This window comes from Lingula anatina, chromosome 8, assembly GCF_051362555.1.
Source record: "Lingula anatina isolate TDL-2025a chromosome 8, LinAna3.0, whole genome shotgun sequence".
Taxonomy (NCBI): Eukaryota; Metazoa; Brachiopoda; class Lingulata; order Lingulida; family Lingulidae; genus Lingula; species Lingula anatina.
This window is the reverse complement of record NC_141774.1, coordinates 6,332,756-6,354,151: the sequence shown is the minus strand read 5'-3', so window position 1 is coordinate 6,354,151 and position 21,396 is coordinate 6,332,756. Positions and strand designations below refer to the sequence as shown.

The 21,396-nt window shown below is 37.1% G+C and overlaps 2 protein-coding genes across 21 annotated transcripts in view; one reads left to right on the top strand and one right to left on the bottom strand.

The window, feature by feature from the left end:
- LOC106181471 (protein argonaute-2) overlaps positions 1–4,888 on the bottom strand; it is a 46,816-nt gene extending 41,928 nt beyond the window's left edge. For 19 of the 20 annotated variants that reach the window (XM_086994521.1, XM_086994532.1, XM_086994531.1 and 16 more), the window contains exons 1-2: positions 4,726–4,888; positions 3,339–3,449 (exon numbers count right to left, since the gene is read on the bottom strand). In XM_086994521.1, the coding sequence (XP_086850647.1) occupies positions 3,339–3,449; positions 4,726–4,744 (130 nt within the window). In that variant the 5' untranslated portion in view covers positions 4,745–4,888. The remainder of the gene's footprint in view (positions 1–3,338; positions 3,450–4,725) is intronic. The other variant, XM_086994523.1, reaches the window with a different exon arrangement.
- A 924-nt stretch (positions 4,889–5,812) lies between these two features.
- On the top strand, positions 5,813–20,011 carry LOC106164308 (organic cation transporter protein-like). The gene is made up of 12 exons (XM_086994545.1): positions 5,813–5,930; positions 12,384–12,566; positions 12,897–13,116; positions 13,493–13,596; positions 13,854–14,008; positions 14,383–14,551; positions 14,957–15,077; positions 15,506–15,600; positions 16,124–16,347; positions 16,708–16,892; positions 18,274–18,428; positions 18,810–20,011. Exons 2-12 carry the CDS (start codon positions 12,424–12,426, stop codon positions 18,907–18,909), a joined length of 1,671 nt encoding a protein of 556 aa, XP_086850671.1. The 5' UTR covers positions 5,813–5,930; positions 12,384–12,423; the 3' UTR covers positions 18,910–20,011.
- Positions 20,012–21,396: the final 1,385 nt, after the last annotated feature.

The window sequence follows — 21,396 nt, the reverse complement described above, 5'->3', positions numbered from 1 at the left end:
GAACCTCACAGCTTCCTCTCCATTTAGATAAGAATAAGGGAGAGAATACCTCTGTCCCAAGTGTCCCGTTGATAAGCCACCAGGTCAACACGTGGCCAGGTAGATAAAACAGTTGTACCGTGAGCTGTACTGACAGGCCTGAGGACAACAACCTCAGGTCAAACATGTGTTCTTTCACTGATAAAACAACAACAGAGGCTTGAAGGTGTGTTCTGACTGGCTAAAATTAAACTGCTGTCACTGATAAAACAACAAAAGAAGCTTGAAGGTGTGTTCAGACTGGTTTAAATTAAACCGCTATCACTGATAAAACAACAGCAGAGGCTTGAAGGTGCGTTCAGACTGGCTAAAATTAAACCGCTGTCACTGATAAAACAACAAAAGAAGCTTGAAGGTGTCTTCAGACTGGTTTAAATTGAACCGCTAGACTTGTTCAATTGCAGCTGGACAGTCGGATCATTCAGACTGGTTTAAATCAAACCGTAGATAATGCCTAAGTGTGACAACATTTCAGTTGGACAGTAGTAGCATTCAGACTGGTTGAAATCAAACCGCACATAATGCCCAAGTGTGACAACATTTTAGTTGGACAGTGGGAGCATTCAGACTGGCTTAAATCAAACCGCGCATAATGCCTAAGTGTGACAACATTTCAGTTGGACAGTAGGAGCATTCAGACTGGTTAAAATCAAACGGCACATAATGCGTAAGTGTGACAACATTTCAGTTGGACAGTAGGAGCATTCAGACTGGTTGAAATCAAACCGCACATAATGCCCAAGTGTGACAACATTTTAGTTGGACAGTGGGAGCATTCAGACTGGCTTAAATCAAACCGCGCATAATGCCTAAGTGTGACAACATTTCAGTTGGACAGTAGGAGCATTCAGACTGGTTTAAATCAAACGGCACATAATGCGTAAGTGTGACAACATTTCAGTTGGACAGTAGGAGCATTCAGACTGGTTGAAATCAAACCGCACATAATGCCCAAGTGTGACAACATTTTAGTTGGACAGTGGGAGCATTCAGACTGGCTTAAATCAAACCGCGCATAATGCCTAAGTGTGACAACATTTCAGTTGGACAGTGGGAGCATTTAGACTGGTTTAAATCAAACCACACATAATGCCTAAGTGTGACAACATTTTACTTGGACAGTAGGAGTATTCAGACTGGTTTAAATCAAACCGTAGATAATGCCTAAGTGTGACAACATTTTAGTTGGACAGTGGGAGCATTCAGACTGGCTTAAATCAAACCGCACATAATGCCTAAGTGTGACAACATTTTAGTCAGACAGTAGGAGCATTCAGACTGGCTTAAATCAAACCGTAGATAATGCCTAAGTGTGACAACATTTTAGTTGGACTGTGGGAGCATTCTGACTGGCTTAAGACATCGTTAATAGCACCTAGATGTGACGACATTACTGTATTCAGACATTTTAAACCCATGCTGGGGTAGCACTAGCACTCACCAATTTAGCCGAATGCTAAAACTGACTTTAATTGGCTAAAGAGAATAGGGCTTGATTTGACATGTTTTAGCCAAATTATAACCATTTTGATAACAAATTGACAAAAATGTGGGTATATGGCTAAGCGAAAAAAAATTGCTAGCACTACCCCAGCCATGTCTCTGCCTTAGACTAAAAAATATTTTAGTTTGAAAACCCTGCATGTGCCTGTTACATGAGATGAAAAAGTATAAGTTTGGGGTCAGCTTGTTATTTCTTACACGAAATGAAAAAAATAATTTACTTTTAAAACTAAAGCAAAGTGTGCCTGGGAAGACTGATACCATAACGTCATACATAGGTAAAACACACAGAGCACTGCGTAAAAATGAAAGGAAACTCGGGATCATATTTCTAATAATAAAACATTGCTTCTCATCGCAAGACCTTTCCTTCGTCAGGAAAATGACAGGATACAGGAAACCACGAAAAAATACGAAACCGACAAGGCAATGTAATGGCCCAGATTCCAACCAATATTGGCAATGGATGTGTAACTGTAGCACGTGCTACATGAAGGTCACAGTAACGTGTACGGGGAGATGAGTTCACGCATGTCATATGACATGCTTATTTATTTGAATTCCTGCCCTGTTATGGGACATTTCATTCAGTTTCAGCGTCACGGTCTCTCCAGTTTTCTCCACTTATCCCAAGTTTTCATGAGATAACGTTATTGTACAAGTTTACGTAATTTATTGAAATACAATCTATGAACTTCAAAAACGTTTTGTTGAAGTTTTCAGTACGGTTACGGTATGGTCATGGCAACAGTATGTAAGTACTCCTCATTTTTTCCAAGAAGATCAAAATCTTTCCCATGAACTCTTACTTATATGTATCATAAGCCTTTCAATTTTTGCTCCAACTCTTATTTAGATGGTAATGTTTCCATGTATCCACACACATACTGATGGTACTGTGGCCATGTACACACAAATGAGTATTCAAGTATAACATTCATGTGACCAGTCCACTAAGGCTCTATTCCCATAGATTTTAGATGGATCTATCCCCGCGGGGAGTCTCACTAGATTACTTTCAGATAATCCGACTTAAATGTCCGTCCCGCCTACTACAAGCTGTAAGGGGATAATTAACTTTCGTGTCCGCCCGGCTGACAGCTATTTAGCGTGAACCCCCAGGGAGTTAGGTCGATCTAAAGTAGGTCGATCTAATCTATGGAAATGGGGTGTTATTTGTACAATTTGCTTGGACACTTCATTGTACCACTTAGTGAGCACATTCAGAACAAATAACCTACAGACTTACTGACCCACTCACTAAATATGGCCGACCCCACTTTAAAAGCAATCCTGTCAATTCTCAGATTCTACTGCTGCAAGGTGTTCTAAACAAGACTTTATCCAAGCAATAAATGAAATTCACCCATACATGCTTGATGGTAATATCTCCGTGTGCAATCACAAATGCCAAATGGTACTGTATTCGGGTGACCACACAGATGGTAATATCACCATGTACCCATACACACACATATGGTAATGTCACCATGTACTCACACACGCAAAGCAGGAAAGCACCATACTCACACAGAGACAGATTGTAACATCACAATACACACACACACACACACACACACACACAGAGTAATATCACCATGTAAACACACAATGGTAATATCACCGTGTAAACACACACAGATGGTAACATCACCATGTAACACACACACATGGTAATATCACCACGTACACATGCAGCTGGTAATATCAACATGTTCACATTGAGACAGATGGTAACATCACCATGTACCCCCCCCCACACACACACACAGATGGTAATGCCACCATGTACTCACCCATCATACTCTGGTCACTCATGCTGCTCATGCTGGTGGTGATAGGGGGTCGTACAGGCTGTGGGTACTGAAAACTCTGTGGAAAACCTGGGACGCTCCCATTGTCCCCACCTGAAATATATAGATCATATTGTACAGGCCATAGTTTATATAGGTCATAGTAAAGTCCATAGTACAAAGGTCATATTATTTAGGTTATTTCCACTGTATTTACATCTTGCCGGCCTATGTTGCAAAATACCAGGAAAAAAAAAGAACTTGGGCCAGTAATATTCTGTATTATTTTCCAGTTACTGAGCATTATTTCTGTATTAGACCAGTGGTCTATGAGATATCTGAAAGGACAATAGGGTCTGTCTCTTTCCTTAACATTGTGAAGACATGATAAATATGAAAAACTCTGATACTGGAAGTAACATTTAGCAACTGACATTGCGGTCTCAACCTGAGACCCTTCTTTAGCCAGGTAAATGACCTGGATGGACTGACCACCTGATCTATTGTTGGTCAGTTGCTAAATGTAAGTTTCAGTATCAGAGTTATTCATATTTATCAATCTTATTCTACTGGATGATTTACAAAATTCACCCATTAATGTGAAGAAATATTAATGAAGTACAGTCAGCAATATTGACCATCAGTTAAGTCCATCAGCAAGAGGAACTTACGTCAAACTAGTACAAACCACAAGATTTTTTCAAACAGTGGCAAGCCTGATCAGATTTTTGGAAATTTTAATTTTTTTAAACATATTGATTCTTTCAGCTACAGCAGAAACATTGCCAAGGGCCACAACATAATTTTGAAAAATACATAAACAGCCAAAGACTTATAAGGTGGAGGGAAATGCTGCAGAAGTATCGAAACCACTTTTACTTAGGTTTAACAAGGACTTCCCCCGAACTACATTGTAAAGGAAAATATTAAGAATTTTTTACAGGCCCAGAACTAATTTAACTGACTTTAGGAAAGGAACACCACAAAATGTGTCATTAAAATAGAAAAATTTAACAATTTTTAAATCAAAAGTTTGCAGCAACCGATGTTAACAGTGTCTCCAAATCCAAAAGCCAAATCCAACAGGCGTTCAAAACAGTTTATTTTCTACTAGAATTTTCCATTGATAACACTCCAAACTCAAACTAAACCGATTATTAAATAACATAAAAGCCAAACACATTCATTTCGGCTGTTTTCGAACCGAGATTTCTTCTATATCAAAACATAAAGATCCAAAACATTGGGTCTTTGTCTGAAAAGGTTGCTCAAGGCGTCAGGGGATTTTCCCCCATTTCTAACAACAGGTGCCCGTTATACACGTCTCAAAAGTAACGTTTACTGATGTTTCGTGTTAAAAATCCGTATCCACTATTGACTTTGACCTCACCTGTGCCTATTGGGAACATGGAGGGACTTGTTACCTGCACTACTGACGAGTATTTCGATTAAGCTTGCAGAGTACAATAAAATATTTCAAAACCAAAATGGCCGACAGGGGTAACATAAAGGGTTGTCTAATTTCAAGCGCGGCATTACGCGGAACGACTTGCGAGTTTAGGGGCTTTTGTCCAGTGGTCGGTGTTGATTTATACAAATAATCTAGCAAAATATTTAAAACTGGAATGTTGTGTAACGTGGAAGAGTCGCCCATATTGTTTAAAGTTGGAAAATTTGACGAATTTGCTGCGGCTCAGTGAGGGTGAGTAAGCCGAAGGGCGGAACGACGGAGGTTGGATTTTTGTCGTTTGCTTTTGCCAATTCCACGCCACCTAATTCCCTATTCAGAAGTGACCACGAAAACATGTATAGCATGATATAAAACAATATTCTATTTTTTAATTTTACTTTTAAGTCCTCACAAGGTAAGGGTCATTTGGTGAGACGCGTTGCGCTGTTGATTGTGACCTTGCACATCTAACACAATTTACAGCACCTTTACATTTTCCCTTCGTTTTAGGTCTACCAAAAATTCAACTGTGAGGTCGCTGGCCCGTTATGGGTTCTCCAACGATGATCGACATATTATCCAGGGAATATGTTATGGGGTACTGTGATAAAAAAAAAACAACAAAAAACGATACGATGATAAACACCTGTAACAGAAAGAAAGGGGTGGCCCTTAAAAGGACCACACTACCTAGAATATTGTCCTAAAATTTCTCCGTAGCAACATATTTCACCTTCTCACACTGAGTGCTCGAATTTTCAGCCCGAAGTCAAACTAGCAATTGCCTATCCAGTTCGACCCTAAAACAACTGTCGCCCTAAAACAACAAAAAATTCGTACTTTTTTGTGAAACGGGTCGCAACACTTTCGTTACAGTCGATCAAAAAGTTACTCTTAGTATTCAGCCTTAGTACAAGAATTAGTAAACTTAATCAAACATCGTGCTGCTTACCTTTTTTTCTAAAGCGGTGCCCGGAATTTCCGTTTGGCCTCAGTCGTGTTAAACGCTTACCGAGAACGCCGACTTCTGTGAAACCTGGACTCGATACGATTCCAATGAAGCGTGAATACAACAACTTACAGGTGAACCGCAATCACGCGACGAGCTGAGAAATCCTAATCTGTCGGGAGAGGCGCTCAGCAAGGTGAGTAGCAGTCGCTTTCATAGATTTTTTTTTTGTTTGTTTTTATCTCATGCGATTCAATTTCAAAGTCATGTTTATTTTTTAGGCGTAGGGACCTAAACTGTGGGAAGATGATAATTTATTCTATTGTATTTTTGTTTTTTAATTTTTTAATTTTTTTTAGCACAAATTGCTATTTTTCTTCTAACAGTTATGAAAATGCTGTTTTTAATTTGCTGCGAATGCCATGGTATTTTTCTTTTTTTCTTTTCTTCTTTTTTTTTTTCGTAATTTGTCTTTGTTTTAAACGTTATTGTTTCTTTTTTTTTAATTCTTTCTTAAAGTTCAAATTGATGCCAAATACGTTCGCTACACTGATTATTTTCTGAAAATTATTTTCAGAAAAAGAAAAAAAAATCTCTTAACGCGAAAAGCAAGAGCGCGGATGAAAAAAAATTTATCTAGCGATATTGCTTTCCCGCATTTTATAAAAAAAAATTATCGCTAATTCAAATTTTTAAAACATGAAGTAAAATAGTCCTGTTTATGTGGCGGTGGAAACTTACGCTCTCTTCATGTCGCGTGGTCCTTTTTTTTTCGCACCATTTTGAGGGATTGAAAACTTTTTAGTCTTAAAAGTGAAAGAGTTGCATAAATGTATATTGATATACAACTCCAAAAATAATATGCGCACTAGAAGAGGGAGGATTTCGAAATATGTACTTGATAATTGAATTGAATATACATACGCGCTGAAAGAAATGCGGAGAAAAATGCTTAGGCGTATAAATTCAAGCCTATTCAATCACAATTCGGATTTTGAGTTTTATGATAGTTATTTTATTTTTTTAACAAATTTACAAAAAAAACATCGACGTAAAATATATAATGATGAAAAAAATTAAAAAAAAAAAAAAAGATGATGAACAATATACGGACCACTAGCTAGAAGGGCGCGCCAGTTCTATAATTATAGAGAAAACAAAAATTCAGATATGGGTTATATCTATGATATTAAATGATTTGATTTGTAAGCAGTGACTAAACTTATATAGGATGTAGCAGTAGTAGTAGACTCGCCAGCGGCGAACAAAAAAGTAAAAACGCGTTTACATGTATCTTATGGTTTAAGTTGCAAAAAGGACAAAAAAAAAAAACAATTTGATCACTTATTTTAAAATTTCTCCCTTCGTTTTACTAAAAAGCTCATTTTTTTCACAAAATACCACGAGTTTTGTAACTATTTAACATTATATAATTTGCATTACATTATCTTACAACATCAAAATTGTGTAAGCTGTACAAATATTTAGTATAAAAATCATATTAAATCAATCGCACAGACATTCGAGGTTATGCACAGATTTTCACATTGTTGAGATGTTGCTGCAACCCTGAATTTCAGATAGTGCTGGAAAACGGCAGAGGTATTCTTATGATGTAGAGAATAATTTCCAGTGACTTCTAAAACTCAGGCCAGAGTAACGCAATTTATGGTCAGACCAAATGTTGAACGCGTTGTTTAAAAACACTATTATGTATGATATAAACACTTTTATGTATAGTATTTTGTTAAAGGTTGGCATTATATGGTAATTAAACGCTATAATGTATGGCGTTTTGTTAAATGCTATTTTTATGATATTTTTTTTAAGTCGCCACCCCAGCAGAAGCCCACATAGTCTCTATTTACTCGGCTGGACGACTGCTTGGTTTCGATCAATTTGTGAAAGCATCAAAAAACGCCGGAGACGTCTTTTCAACCTTTTTTTCCTGGATTTTTGCCAAGGGCGTCCGTTCTTTTTTTGCTTTGCATATACACTGTATATGTACATTTCGGCTATAAGGACGGACACAAATGATAATGTTAATGATATTCTCTCGGCTCTTTCAAGATTTTTTTCACAATTCAGTCCTTTTACTCTAATATTAGCCCGGTCTGCAATTAAATCGGTTTTTTGAAAAAGGTGGGGACGGGGGGGGGGGGGGGGGGGGGGGGGAGGGGGTGCGTCCTCGCCCTCCCAATCCAGCCCCCCCCCCCCCCCCCCACACACACACACACACACTAGAATTTGACAAGGGCTTCACCTTACTGAAGTGCGTTCCAGTCCACTTAAGCTCTATTGCCTGTATGTAAATCGGCTTCGATTCACTGGACAGCAACGATAAGCATATGTTACGGTGAATAAACCTACGTGTATATATTATTGCCAGCAAGAAAATTCATCAGCGGTGTTTTGCACCCACAGTTCCGATGATTATTTTGTCGAACAATAGCTAAAACCTGGCGGTCTTCCCACTCTAATATTTTGGTCCCTATCAAACCCTTTCCTCTCGGAGTGAGACTACATGTGTAAATGTAGCCTCTGTTTGAAAGGCATAAGAACAGTTCATTTTAGCGGGAAAAGTGCCATGCATGGATTTTTCCCATACTAACCAATGGTTAATGAATCCGTTCCAACATTCAAAGTAATCGTTTTTTATTTTTGGTTTGGATATTTTTAATAATTTATATAAAGATTTTTAGGGAGGGTAGTCACCCATAAAGGTCCACATGGTCCGCTGGCAAACACAGATTTCAGAATAAGCGCAATAAAATGACGGTAAAATGAAATTTTTGTATTCCTATGCTGTTGTTTGCAATGTATTTATTGTGGATTTTTAAGTCATACAAGGAGTTGTTATCCTTTTAAGAATGATGAAAACGCGAATGAAAAACCCACTGGTCCATGCAGAAAAGAAGATTTCATGAGATTTTTATGCTACGCGCTCAAAACCCAGCGTTATCCCAATAAAGTGTCCTTCAATACGATTATTCCTAATTCTCCCTATCTCAATTTCTGGTGAAATATGTAGCCTATAGATAGGCCAGCAAGCTTGGAGAAAAGCCTTTGAAGTTTTCTCTTCATTTTAAAATTAAAAAAATCTTCACCTTTTTATTGTATTCTTTATTATATTCAACGTGATGGCAAAGTAGTGCTTGATAGTCCGGTTGCTTAGGGCAAAAAAATGGCCAAATCGTGACACAGCGGATAAAAGCACCAAATTTTGCATGTGGGTACCTTTTGACATACTAAATCAAATTAGAGCCGTAGCCCACGGAAAAAATTTACCGTTTGGCCAAAAAATCCAAAATGGCCGCCAATTTGTGAAATTTTGTAGAAATATATACATATCTATGTTGATTTTTATCAAATTAAGTATTTTCTCAATGTTTTCCACATCCTTATTACCCATATTATGCATATGTGTCAGATAACAAACTAGTGTCCTTGGACTTATTGAAAAATCCAAGATGGCCGCCATATGACATAGGAATACTAGAACATGTACAAGGGTTTTCAACTAACTAATGCCAAATAGGAAGATGCATTGCCCACTATCTAATTAGTTTTGTTTCTTATTACACAAATAATATATTTGTGGTGAGTAACTAACCTTTATTCACAGGCAATTCGAGAAAAATCCATGATGGCCCCCATATCAAAGGAATACTACAGTAGTATACACATAGGGCTTCTTCTGCCATGGAAATATAATATTAATTGATAAATTAGGTTTGTTTCTGAGTATTTTCCACATCTTTTTAATTTACATAATACATATGTGATGAGAATGTTACGTGTATCCTTTTTGAAAACAAAACAAAACAAAATGGCTGCCATTAGCCATAGAAGGTGGGGTTCAGTTAATGCCTGCTAGAGATAGGCTTACAAATAAAATGAAGCTGAGTTCAGTTGTTATTCTGTTTTTTTTTAGTATTATTATCCCATGATACATATCTGCTAGGTAATTAATGTCCATATTTTATCATTTTGGGGAAATCCAAGATGGCCTTCTTTTCCCCATAGGAAAACTGGTGCATTAGATTTAATAGGCACTTCTAAGGCAAATGAGGGTAATCATGATATTTTTTCAAAATACTTAAGGGTATACACTTGTTGCCCACCAGACAGATATCTAAAAGTCCAAAAGGAATGTGGGAAATACCGAGAAACAAAATTCATTTTATATTGAACCCAATGTCTCTCTGGCAGTAGTTGACTGTACTATTCCTATTGTGAATTGCAGCAATCTTGAATTTTCTCAAATACGCAAGATGCACACTTGCTACACACCAGATTTATAAAGAGTAAGGTTAATAAGGATGTCAACATGTTTAAACATCAAACGGCTTTATTTCAGGTTGGAATCAATGTCTGAACTGTTCTATTAATTGACACCTATATTCCTATGACAACTGGCAGCTATCTTGGGTTTTCTCCGAATAATACTCAAGGATACATACACTTTCAAAACACACAGTCTTTCATAAGGATAAATAGGATATGAAAAACATTTAAAAAAGACCCAACGTTAACTACATTTAAATCGTACTCAGTGTATCTCTAGCATTATTTGATTATGTGTTCGAATATTCTAATGACAAAAGGCAGACATCTTGCATTTTTTCAGAATACCCAAAGATACACACATGCCATACTACAGACCAGGTATACATCATAGGGGTAATAATAAATGGAATGAAAATCATGAATTATTTTTAAAACAAACTCATGGAAATGTAATTGTATAATGAACCATGCATATGCCTCTCTAGCAGCAATTGAAACCCACCCATTAGTATTCCTATGTTAAATTGTAGGTATCTTTTTCTCAGAATATCCAAGGATGCACACTTTTTACCCACCAGATATATATCATAGGACTAATAAGGATGGGCAAAACTTGATAAGCAAACTCAAATTCACCCTGGTAGTAGATGAAAAGCCATGGATGTGCAGTTGTAATTCCAGTAGTATTCCTATGGCCAGTGACGGCCATCTTGGGTTTTCTCAAAATGATCAAATATGCACATTTATTACCTGCTAGATATGTATCACAGTGTAATAATAATGTGTAAAACACTAAAAAAATAAACTGAATTTGATAGTGAATTAGTTGGTATTAGTTCCAACCCTTTGTAATACTAGAAGTATTCCTATTACATATGACGGCCATCTTGGATTTTCTCAAAATGCCCAAGAATACTGTTAGTTACTCACCACATACATATTGTTTGGGTAGAAAGGATGTGGAAAACACTCAGAAACCAGCTTAATTTGATAGTGAAAAACTAATCTTTCCAGTTGCCATTAGTTGAATCCCCCGTATACTAGAATTCCTGTGGCACATGGCAGCCATCTTGGATTTTCCAAAATGCCCAAGAACATTTCGTAGTTACTCACCACAAACATATTATGTGGGTAACAAAGATCTGAGAAACAGACTTAATTTAATAGTGGACAACGTATCGTTCTAGCTGGTAATAGTTGTGCACTAGTATTCCTATGGCTGTTTCTATGGCAAATGACAGCCATCTTGGATTTTTTCAAAAAGTCCAAGGGAACTTGTTTGCTATCTGACATATATGAATATAATGGGTAATAAGGGTGTGGAAAACTCTGAGAAAATAATTTATTTGATAAAAATCAACATAGGTATGTACATAATTCTAAAGATTTCAATAAATTGGCGGCCATTTTGGATTTTTTGACCAAACGGTAAATTTTTTCCGTGGGCTACGGCTCTAATTTGATTTAGAATGTCAAAAGGTACCCACATGCAAAATTTGGTGCTTTTATCCGCCGTGTCACGATTTTTTCCTTAAGCCACCGGACTATGAATAGAAACGTGGAAATTATACGTGGAAATTATATATATATCCATAGACAGGCGCGTAAAATACAAATTCTAAGATGGGTGGGGTTGTAGTGGAGCGGGGTTACCATTCAAAAATAGCGACAGAGGGAGAGGGGGTCCAGCCCCCCCCCCCCCCCTGCTTACTTATAACTGATGTGGTTGAAAAGTGTGTGTGTGTGTGTGAGTTTGTGTGTGTGAAAGGCAGGTGGAGTTGGAGGGCTAATTACCCGATAAGCCCAGTTGCTCCCACGCTAACTTTGATGAGGTCAATCCACCACCTAGACAATAACAAACGTCCTAAACCAAAACAAGTAGGGTCTAGCTACCGTATGTCTGAGGTCAGTAAGTATGGGTAATGGTCTTAACAGAGAGAGAGGTGCGTCTTAGTTATTTCTGTCTGTTGTATCCATGTAGTGCGCTATATTGGTCCACCGAGTGTTGGGTTGAAGAATTGTGCTCTCAGAGTTAATGTAATTTTTCTTTTGATGCTATGTCCTTTTTGTGAAATATCTGTTTGATATACCCTTAGAGCTATTGCGGCTATTTTTATTCACCTTTATATCAGAATGCTAAAAAGTCAATTTATTTATTTATTTATTTATTTATTTATTTATTTATTTATTTATCTATTTATTAATCTATTTAATTTTTAATTCAATTGATTATTCGTCTAATCGACTTTTTATTCATTTGTTTATCCATTATTGTATTTTTCTATTTATTTGTTATATGTTACGCAGAGGCATTCTGACCCCTAGCCATTTTTCTACCTCCGGACCTCTTCTTTTTCAGCCTATCTTACGTCATCCTAATCACGTCATACAAATTCAAGATGCATTTTGACGACATACTCAAGCAGATAGGAGAATTTGGGAAGTTCCAGATTATTAACTACATCATCATCTGCATCCCATTGATTTCTGCGGGCTTTCACATGCTGGTATCCGTGTTCATCCAAGTTTTACCACCTCATAGGTAGGCTACGTCATTTAAGTGAGTGACGTCACATTATGACGTCACAATTATTCAGCACTCCGTCACATTATCAAAGGTCAACCAAATGGACCTATTATTTTGTCTTTTAATGCATTTTCAGAGAATTTAGGCGGCCCAAGTAACTGTGTACTGTCTCAGCTTCCAGCATAAGATTTCTAACCTTTTCTTTGGGTTTTTAGAACCCATTTTTTTTTTCGCCTGACCCATTTTTTAAAAATATTGAAAAAATACAACATTTCAAAGAAAAAATTCTGGCAATTAATATATTCTCTGCAATTTCTTTTTATTTATACTCTTTATCCCCTCCAGATGCCAGATCCCAGGACTGGAAAACGACACGTATGAAATCCAAGGAGACTGGCATAAAGCCTTGACTGAGGCCACGATACCAGTGACATCTGACGGCGACTACTCGAAGTGTACTATCTGGGCCAATCACACCTTGGCGTACACCGGTAACATGAGTGAGCACAAATGCGACAGCTGGGTGTACGATCGGTCGATCTTTACCAGGACGTTTGCCACTGATGTGAGTGTGGATGCTTATTTACGGTTTTAACAAACGAATTTAGTCAGCACTTTAAGACCAAAATTTATTTTGTCCTGCTTCAATTTACGATGCCCCAGTAAATCGGTGTTAGTCCACTTTATGCTGTTGCTAATTTTAAAAATACTATTTCTTTCCCAGCAAATTTGATCAGAATTGTAAGGCTAAATCTAAAATCCATAAAGTTATAAAAAAAGAGATGTGGGAGGCCTCGTTTTCGAGAGGTATCGTCTAGTTTACGTCACTTAAAGGTAGACCATGTTCTTTGTTGTTGATATTTAAACATTGGCAATTACATTATTTTTTTTTTTATAATACTGGATATCATTGGAATAAAAAATGTATTTATCTTTTTCAGTTCAACCTGGTATGTAAGGACAAGGAAAAGATCACCCCGGCACAGGTCGCCTTCATGGGCGGAGTGTTGGCAGGAGCCTTCATACTGGGCTTCATGGCGGACTAGTAAGTCTTGACGTTGTTGTACAAAATTACAATTATGTAAAGTTTCTACAAAAAAACTTCTCTTCTGCTTTAGTGAATAACAGCTTTTTCATTGCTAAGCATATAAGATATGTACATGTGCATGACATCCGCCACGTTTTATTTTTACTTTTCCTCTGCTTCTGTTCTCTTTGTTTCATTGTTTCATTCTTTCTTTTCTGTCTGTTTTCACTTTGACCCAGAAATGACTGATTTTTTTTCTTTATTTTGGCTGGCAGCTTGGGGCGTAAGCTGACATTTCTGGTGTCCATGCTTCTTCAAGGACTTTCGGGGACAGCCGCAGCGTTCGCACCCGAATACTACAGTTTCGTCTTCTTCCGCTTCTTGGACGGTTTCTCGAACGCCGGGGTTATGATGTGCGCCTTTGTACTAGGTGAGAAGTTTCCATTAAGGCCAACGTGATTAATAATGGTGTATTCCAAATTTCGTTAAAAGTCTTTAAAAAGTCTTACATTTCCTTTATTTCGGCCGTTTTTCTTCTTTTTCAGCTCCTTTGAACAGTTTGCTTTTTAGGTCTTTCCCTTCAATTTCAAATGTACCACATTTTCTCTTTAATTATCCAGACATTCAAAGTACATTAAAGGTACACTATGCTAGACCTTTCACAGCAAAAATAAAAGTTTTGATATATAAAAAACTAAAGTTCCTTGTATATCTTTAAGAATACGTTAAAAACAAAAAAGCAAAAATTACAAATAGGACCCCTTTATAACATATTCTCATTAACCAAATACCGTTGTGTTCAAGGTGTCGAGCTGGTCGGGCCTTCTAAACGAATGTACGCGGGTCTCATCAACATGTATTTCTTCGCCCTGGGAGAGATCATCCTCGCCCTCCTGGGCTACCTGATCAGGGACTGGCAATACCTTGAACTTGCCATTTCCATCCCCAGTTTCCTGTATTTATCTTATTGGTGGTAAGAACATGTATGTAATATTCGTCATGCAGTTTTTCATGAATAATGACTGGGTGTCATGATTCTGGCTCGTCATGAGGATATTTTGGGCGAAGAATGGGCCTTATTCCTTTGCCCTCCCAAATAGATAAATAAATAAATGAATAAATAAATAAATAAATAAATGATTACGCTAAGGATAAACAAAATCGAGTCCGTAATAGATATTCACTGAAACACGAAAACTGTAGTATACTTAAGTCCAGAATGCATTTACAATAGTCGACTAAATAAAGCAAGTATGTAACTTTCAAATAATAATAATAATAATAATAATAATAATAATAATAATAATATAAAAGACTGGATAGTCTGTATCTCCTTGTGACTTCGCGCTGCAAATTCTGTTTTATTTTCTCCCTAAAGGTTGATACCCGAGTCAGCAAGATGGTTGCTAGCCAATGGTAAGCATGAAGAAGCCGCCAAGATACTGAGGAAAGCGGCCAAAGTGAACCGCGCCCATCTACCAGAGAAATTTCTTGAACAGGTAAGTCTACGTCAGTGTAAGACTAGAAATTGTGAACTGGTTCAGCCGTAGATGACGTCAAGACTGGACAATGCGATCTTTTCCACCCAGGAAGAATATAAGGATATAAAATATCAGTTGCTCAAACTTTACGTTCATACTCTATAACCTTTGTAGTGTTCATTAACAGTTATTGGTACTCGAATAAAGTACGAATAAACGTAATATTTTTGCGTGCTTTGACCTCACAGCAATTTTATAAATTCACAAAATGACGATGCATACTAAACAATTCAGAGGAGCACATTTACATAGGTATAAACATGTACTATCGATACTCTAGTAGACTCTACTATATTTTTCTTTCTATCCAGGAAGAAAAAAACCTTCATTTGTTCAAACTTTGAATTTATATACTATAACCTACTTTACATATTGGTCATTGTCAGGTGTCCGAGGACGAAGAAGTCCAGTCTTCGAGTTTGCTGAATATCTTTCGCGCTCCTAAACTGCTATGTAGGACTGCGATAATTTTCTACAACTGGTGAGCTGCAATTTAAATTTGACTTATTATATTATCGATCTTTGTTTTGCGGATGCGCTGCATGTGACGTTAGAGTCCAGCTTTTCTTTCGTCATACATTACGTAAACAGCATCATTTCCAAATGTCGAAGTCCTCAGTGTTTTTTTTCTTAAAAAAACATTCAAACTTCCGTCATCATCACTTTCTTTCCGTCTGTCTTTAAAGTTTATTAAATGATTTCCATCTTGCTAACCTAGATGACGTCAGTGGCATAGGTAAGCACTGGGTCAGGCCACTGAGACCACGTATTTTAAGGATATATGTACTGTTTCTACTTAATATTAATATCATATTATATGCATATCATAATTAAACATTTCAGTCTAATCGACTATTCATTCATTTGGTTATCTATTATTTTATTTATCTATTTGTTATAACATTTATTTATCAGTTTTAACATTTATTTATTTATTTATTTATCAGTTTGTTATAACAAATCAAAATATGTAAATTTGTCTTAAAACTTGTCTCACGTTACAGGTGCATCGTCAGCATGGTCTACTACGGCCTGAGCTTGAACAGCGGTAATCTGGGCGGCTCAATCTTCCTGAACTTTCTGGTGGCCGCGCTCGTGGAGTTTCCGGCCTACACCGCATGTTTCACTATAGACAAGCTGGGGAGAAAGGCGGTGTATTGCGGTAGCATGCTTCTTGGAGGTGTGGCATGTCTCTGTAGCATCTTTGTGGCTGTTTACGCAGATCCAGGTGAGGCAAAGATTTATCCAATTTTCCTCCATCTTTTTGTTTTTGGAATTTTGTTTTTTTTTTCATCGTAATACATGTACTTTATATTTTTTACAGTATATGATGCAGGTTTTACGGATAGACGGAGCCAAGTTGTTTGTCTAAAAATAAATCAGTTTTGTTATTGATTTTGTAATTAAAGTCAATTGGATAAATGAACTTCTCCCCCCCCCAAAAAAAAAAAAAAAAAAAAAGAAAAAAGAAAAAAATTTATTTCATTTCCTTATTTTTTTATATAAATGAACTGGTTGGAATTAATAAATAAATAAATAAAGGATTGTATGAAAAAGATAAGTAAGAAAAAAATGGTGCTTTTTCTAGACGCACCCAGTACCAATTGGATCAACGTGTGTCTCTCAATGACCGGTAAATTCGGCGCCACGATGGCCTTCGCTATCGTCTATGTGTGGTCGGCGGAGATCTACCCCACCGTGGTCAGGAACGGCCTCATGGGATTTAGCTCTACATTTGCCAGAGTAGGAGGTATGCTGGCTCCGGTGATTGCGGTGAGTAATTGCGTTAGTTGAGACTAATACCCCATTTCCATAGATTTTAGATCGATCTATCACTGTGGGGAGTCTCACTAGATTACTGTCAGCTTAGCCGGCTTAAGCGTCTGTCTCGCCTACTGAAGGCTGCTAGGGGGTAATTAACTATGGTGCGCGCTCGGCTGACTGCAATTTAGCTTGAACCCCCAGGGAGTTAGGTCGATCTAAATCTTAATCCCTGGATCGATCTAAATCTCTGGGAATACACCCTTAAGATGCACTGAATGAGCTTTAGATGTATATGTCAAAGGCCCGGACCAAATCTAGTCCCATGCATAAAAAGCCCAGACCCCATGTTTATTACGCCCTGGCTGGGCCCATTCTTTATGGTGTCTTTGCATTGTTAACAGCATAATGGGCAAGTTAAATGACCCAAGTTAATTGACCAAGTTAATTGGCCAAGCCGCCAGTTTGTTTGTATGGCATGTGCAGGAGATGTCTTAGATCAAGGCACAAATGAAGCCCACCTTTAATTTAACATTTCTTCAGTAAATGTTACAAAAGAATCTACATGTCTTTTCTTTAAACATTAAACATCTTTAAAAGTATCATCCTCTGATGTATTTTACAAATCACAGGTAATGAAATACAAGTATATCTCATTTGCCACACCTGTAAGTATCATAATATGTGCCTTGATCTAAGACATCCCCTGCAAATGCCATACAAACAAACCGTCAGCTTGGCCAATTAACTTGGTCATTTAACTTGCCCATTATGCTGTTAACAATGAAAAGACACCATAAAGAATGGCCCCAGCCGTCTGGGCTTTTTATGCATAGGACTAGATTTGATCAGGGCCTTTGACATATATATTATAGGATAGAAATTTTCGTGGAAATTTCGAAACTTTTTCCTTAATCTTCATCTTCAAGTTATACCACACTCAAAACTGTCGTGACAAAGTAACAGTTTTTTTTTTAGTTCTCAGTTTATGATTTACTCTCGCTATGTCGATGTTAAATGGAGTGGGGGAGGGGGGGGGGGGGTAGAATCAAGTGTTCATGGCATCTAATTGTGTTAGATGTGACAGATTGCATTGGTTGTGACAAATTGTTTCAGGTGTATCTCTCCCACAAACTAATAATAAAGATATCAAAAGTTAATCTGTTCTCATTGCAACTTTTTTCTTTCCCTTCCAAAGCCTTTTCCGAACTACAGGAATGATGGTTTCAATTAAAATGTTTCCTTTTATTCTACGAATATGGTTTGAAGGACAATATAGAGTTCATTTCCTTTAACTGCTCCACTCGTTTCAGACAGTAAATATGCGAATTTGAAAAATAAATAAATAAATGAAATTAACATTTTTATTGGATCATGCGCAATTCTATTTCAGAATGAGATCAAGTTTGAAGGAAAGATCGGGCAGAACGCGGCTCTCATAGTATTTGGTGGTACTACAATCCTTGCCGGTCTGTTGTCCCTCCTGTTACCGGAAACAACCGGCCGAGAACTGCCGGAAACTATCGAACAGGCTGAAAAAGTCTCCACGTAGGTTTTTTAAAAAATGATTTGTGGTGAAAGCTCTCTCTCTCTCTCTCTCTCTCTCTCTCTCTCTCTCTCTCTCTCTCTCTCTCTCTCTCTCTCTCTCTCTCTCTCTCTCTCTCTCTCTCTCTCTCTCTCTCTCTCTCTCTCTCTCTCTCTCTCTCTCTCTCTACGTGCGTGCGTTTCTTTCTCATTATCCGGACTAGACTAGGAAAAGCACACATACCTACACTGAAAAACAGATTTTTTTCATTATGAAACAAATCGATTCTACAGAGGTATTTGATGAAGGTTATAACCATCATGTCTCCGAGTTTAAAAAAAAAAAAAAAACACGTCATTTTTCAAAATCATTAATTTTTTTAAATCGAATATTTTTTATTTCAGCCGTCATCCGGGCTCTAGGAAACTGACCGACAGAGAGCACAGAGAGAAACTAGGCCTCAGTTTGACCAGTCTGAACGAGATCAGCATGTCGCCAAGATAAGAGGCTCTTCAACACGGGCAGACGTGACGTCATAATAAACAACAGGCGTGCGTGACGTCATAAAACTGCTTTCGACTTCACAAGATAATTTCAGTATACTGAAAATTGCAATGAGAGTCAGTGTTTTTTTAAAGCAATTTAGATATCTGGATTATTATTATGGTTATTATTGTTGTTGTTTCGTCACACAGCAGGACAAATATTATTGCCAATAATAACAATAATGTTACTAATAATAATGACTTATAATAATAAGATAGAACAAAACTTTGTGAAACGAGGCCTTATATGTAAGTAGTGTGTGTGTGTGTGTGGGGGGGAGGGGGAGAAAGATAGCTAATTGTGTGCCTCATTTTTTTTTTTCATTTTCATGACATTTTGTACAAAAGTTCATCATAAAAATAAGATCCAGTTTGTAGACACATGGATAGTGAGAGGCTTAATGGCGGAACCGGGTAGTGGTATGGGCGCAACGAACACTCCCCCCCCCCCCAGACACACACTTAATTTCGGAGTAACCCCTTCTTTGAATATGACAAATTCTATCACCTTTTCGCTCTGTGTTCTACATTTTATAGAAAGTGTTCTTTGCCTATTTTTGTTTGTTTGCCCTACCCCCCCCCCCCCCAAAAAAAAAAAAAAAAAAAAATTATGGATCCGCCATTGATTCTTTTCACTTTTCTCATTGGTTGAATTTTGCTTCTGTTTGAAAGTCTGTTTTTTAATGCTAGATGTTTACTTTGTTCAGTGTTTTCATTAACCTTAGATACCCTTTGTGTTAAAATCTTCATAGTTGTTTCATTTACTCTCTACCACGGGAAGAATTTTCTTCATTGGATAGTCACATATGTATCTGGGTTTGTACCAGAAGGGCTTTCCAACAGCAACTCTTTGCAAACTTTGAAAACTTTTCAGTTGTTTTAACAATTTTTCAAAAATTTAAAAATTTGTTTTAATTTACGCAATGGAATTTTATCTTGGTATTTAATACCCTTCGATCTTGTTAAGTAATTTTATCTGATTGTGCCATTATATGTTACTGTATTTATCCAACTCTTTACGAGTAATGCGTAATAAGAATAAAGGTGTGTTAATCTATTAATCTGATTGGATTCAGCGAGACTCCTCCCGGAGTTGGATCGATCCACGTTGACCGACAGTTTCATTGGGACTGAGCCCTCTTTAAACCTGCTGTCGAGCTCCCAATTTCTTAATTCTTTACCGTTAAGAGCTTCATCTATATGTTAAACGAGATAGAGAGGCTGAGAATTTAAAGATCAGGTCTCAATGGATATGAGAAAATATATCCATCACCTCGGCACTACTATAGTCCAAAATCCAACACATTTTTGAACCTTACATAGTAACTTACTATGAAGTATGGTGTAACTTCTCACACCATAACTTGGTGATGTTGCTGAATAAACGTTTAGGTCGGGTTCATATTTTAATATCAGGAAAAATATCTTTTAAAAGAAATATCAATACTATATGCTGGCGCTTCACCAGAAAACGTGCTAAAAAACTTAACCGGGCATTTAATAATAATAATTTTTTAAAATCTATTTCTTGAACAAAATATAGAAAACGTGGGCCTTCTTTGACCACTAAATACCGTTTGGGTCAGGGTCAGATTTTTAGATCAGGAGGTAGAGTATTTTTTAACAAAGGGGGGCGTATATCGTCCATGCTTAACAAGAATTATCAAGAAGAGATATTAAGTTAATGATGAACCAAACAATTGTGAGGTTGATTAAAATTCCGATAATAAGTCGTAGTAACTATCAATTACTTACAAATACGTAGTATTTGATCGTGAGTGCCAAAATAACCAGATAAAAAGTCGATAAGGTTTTGTTATGTTCTTTTCGACCTTGGACCGGTCGATCATGCACAAAAGTAACGATAATATTTTATCATTTTTTCTTCCGGACTTTGGTGCATCGTAGTCATTTTAACTTAAACTGACATCCACAGTTTGGAAGTCATTGCAGTTTTGAAAACGCCCAGTAGTGATGGGGAACAAGATTTTATCACGAAAATTGGAAGAGTTGACCGCGAGTGTATAGGCTACAATCCCGTGCCGTCATTTTGGTTTAAATGTTTTGTTTTGGAGTTATAAGCCCCTAATTACAGATTTTCATTAAACAAAGACATTATTTGCTTTATCAATGATAAAATCTGAACGAAGACTTTTAAGAAAAATCGCTGGCAAAGTTTTGGAGTGCTAAACAGTGTCTATAAATTGGCCACGGGGATCGTGGGTGCTCATGTAAAAGAGAAATTTGAGCCGATTTTTCAGTTTTTACCCAAAAATAGTAGGCCCTAATTATGATGTCACTCGTAAGATGACATATGTGTAAATGTAAATTAATTTAGTCACTGAACACTGAAGATTTATTTATTACCCAAAAGAATGTACATGTAAGGCAGTAAATAAGGAGTTTTGGGCGAAGGGTGACAATATCCTTAAGTGGACCCCTACCT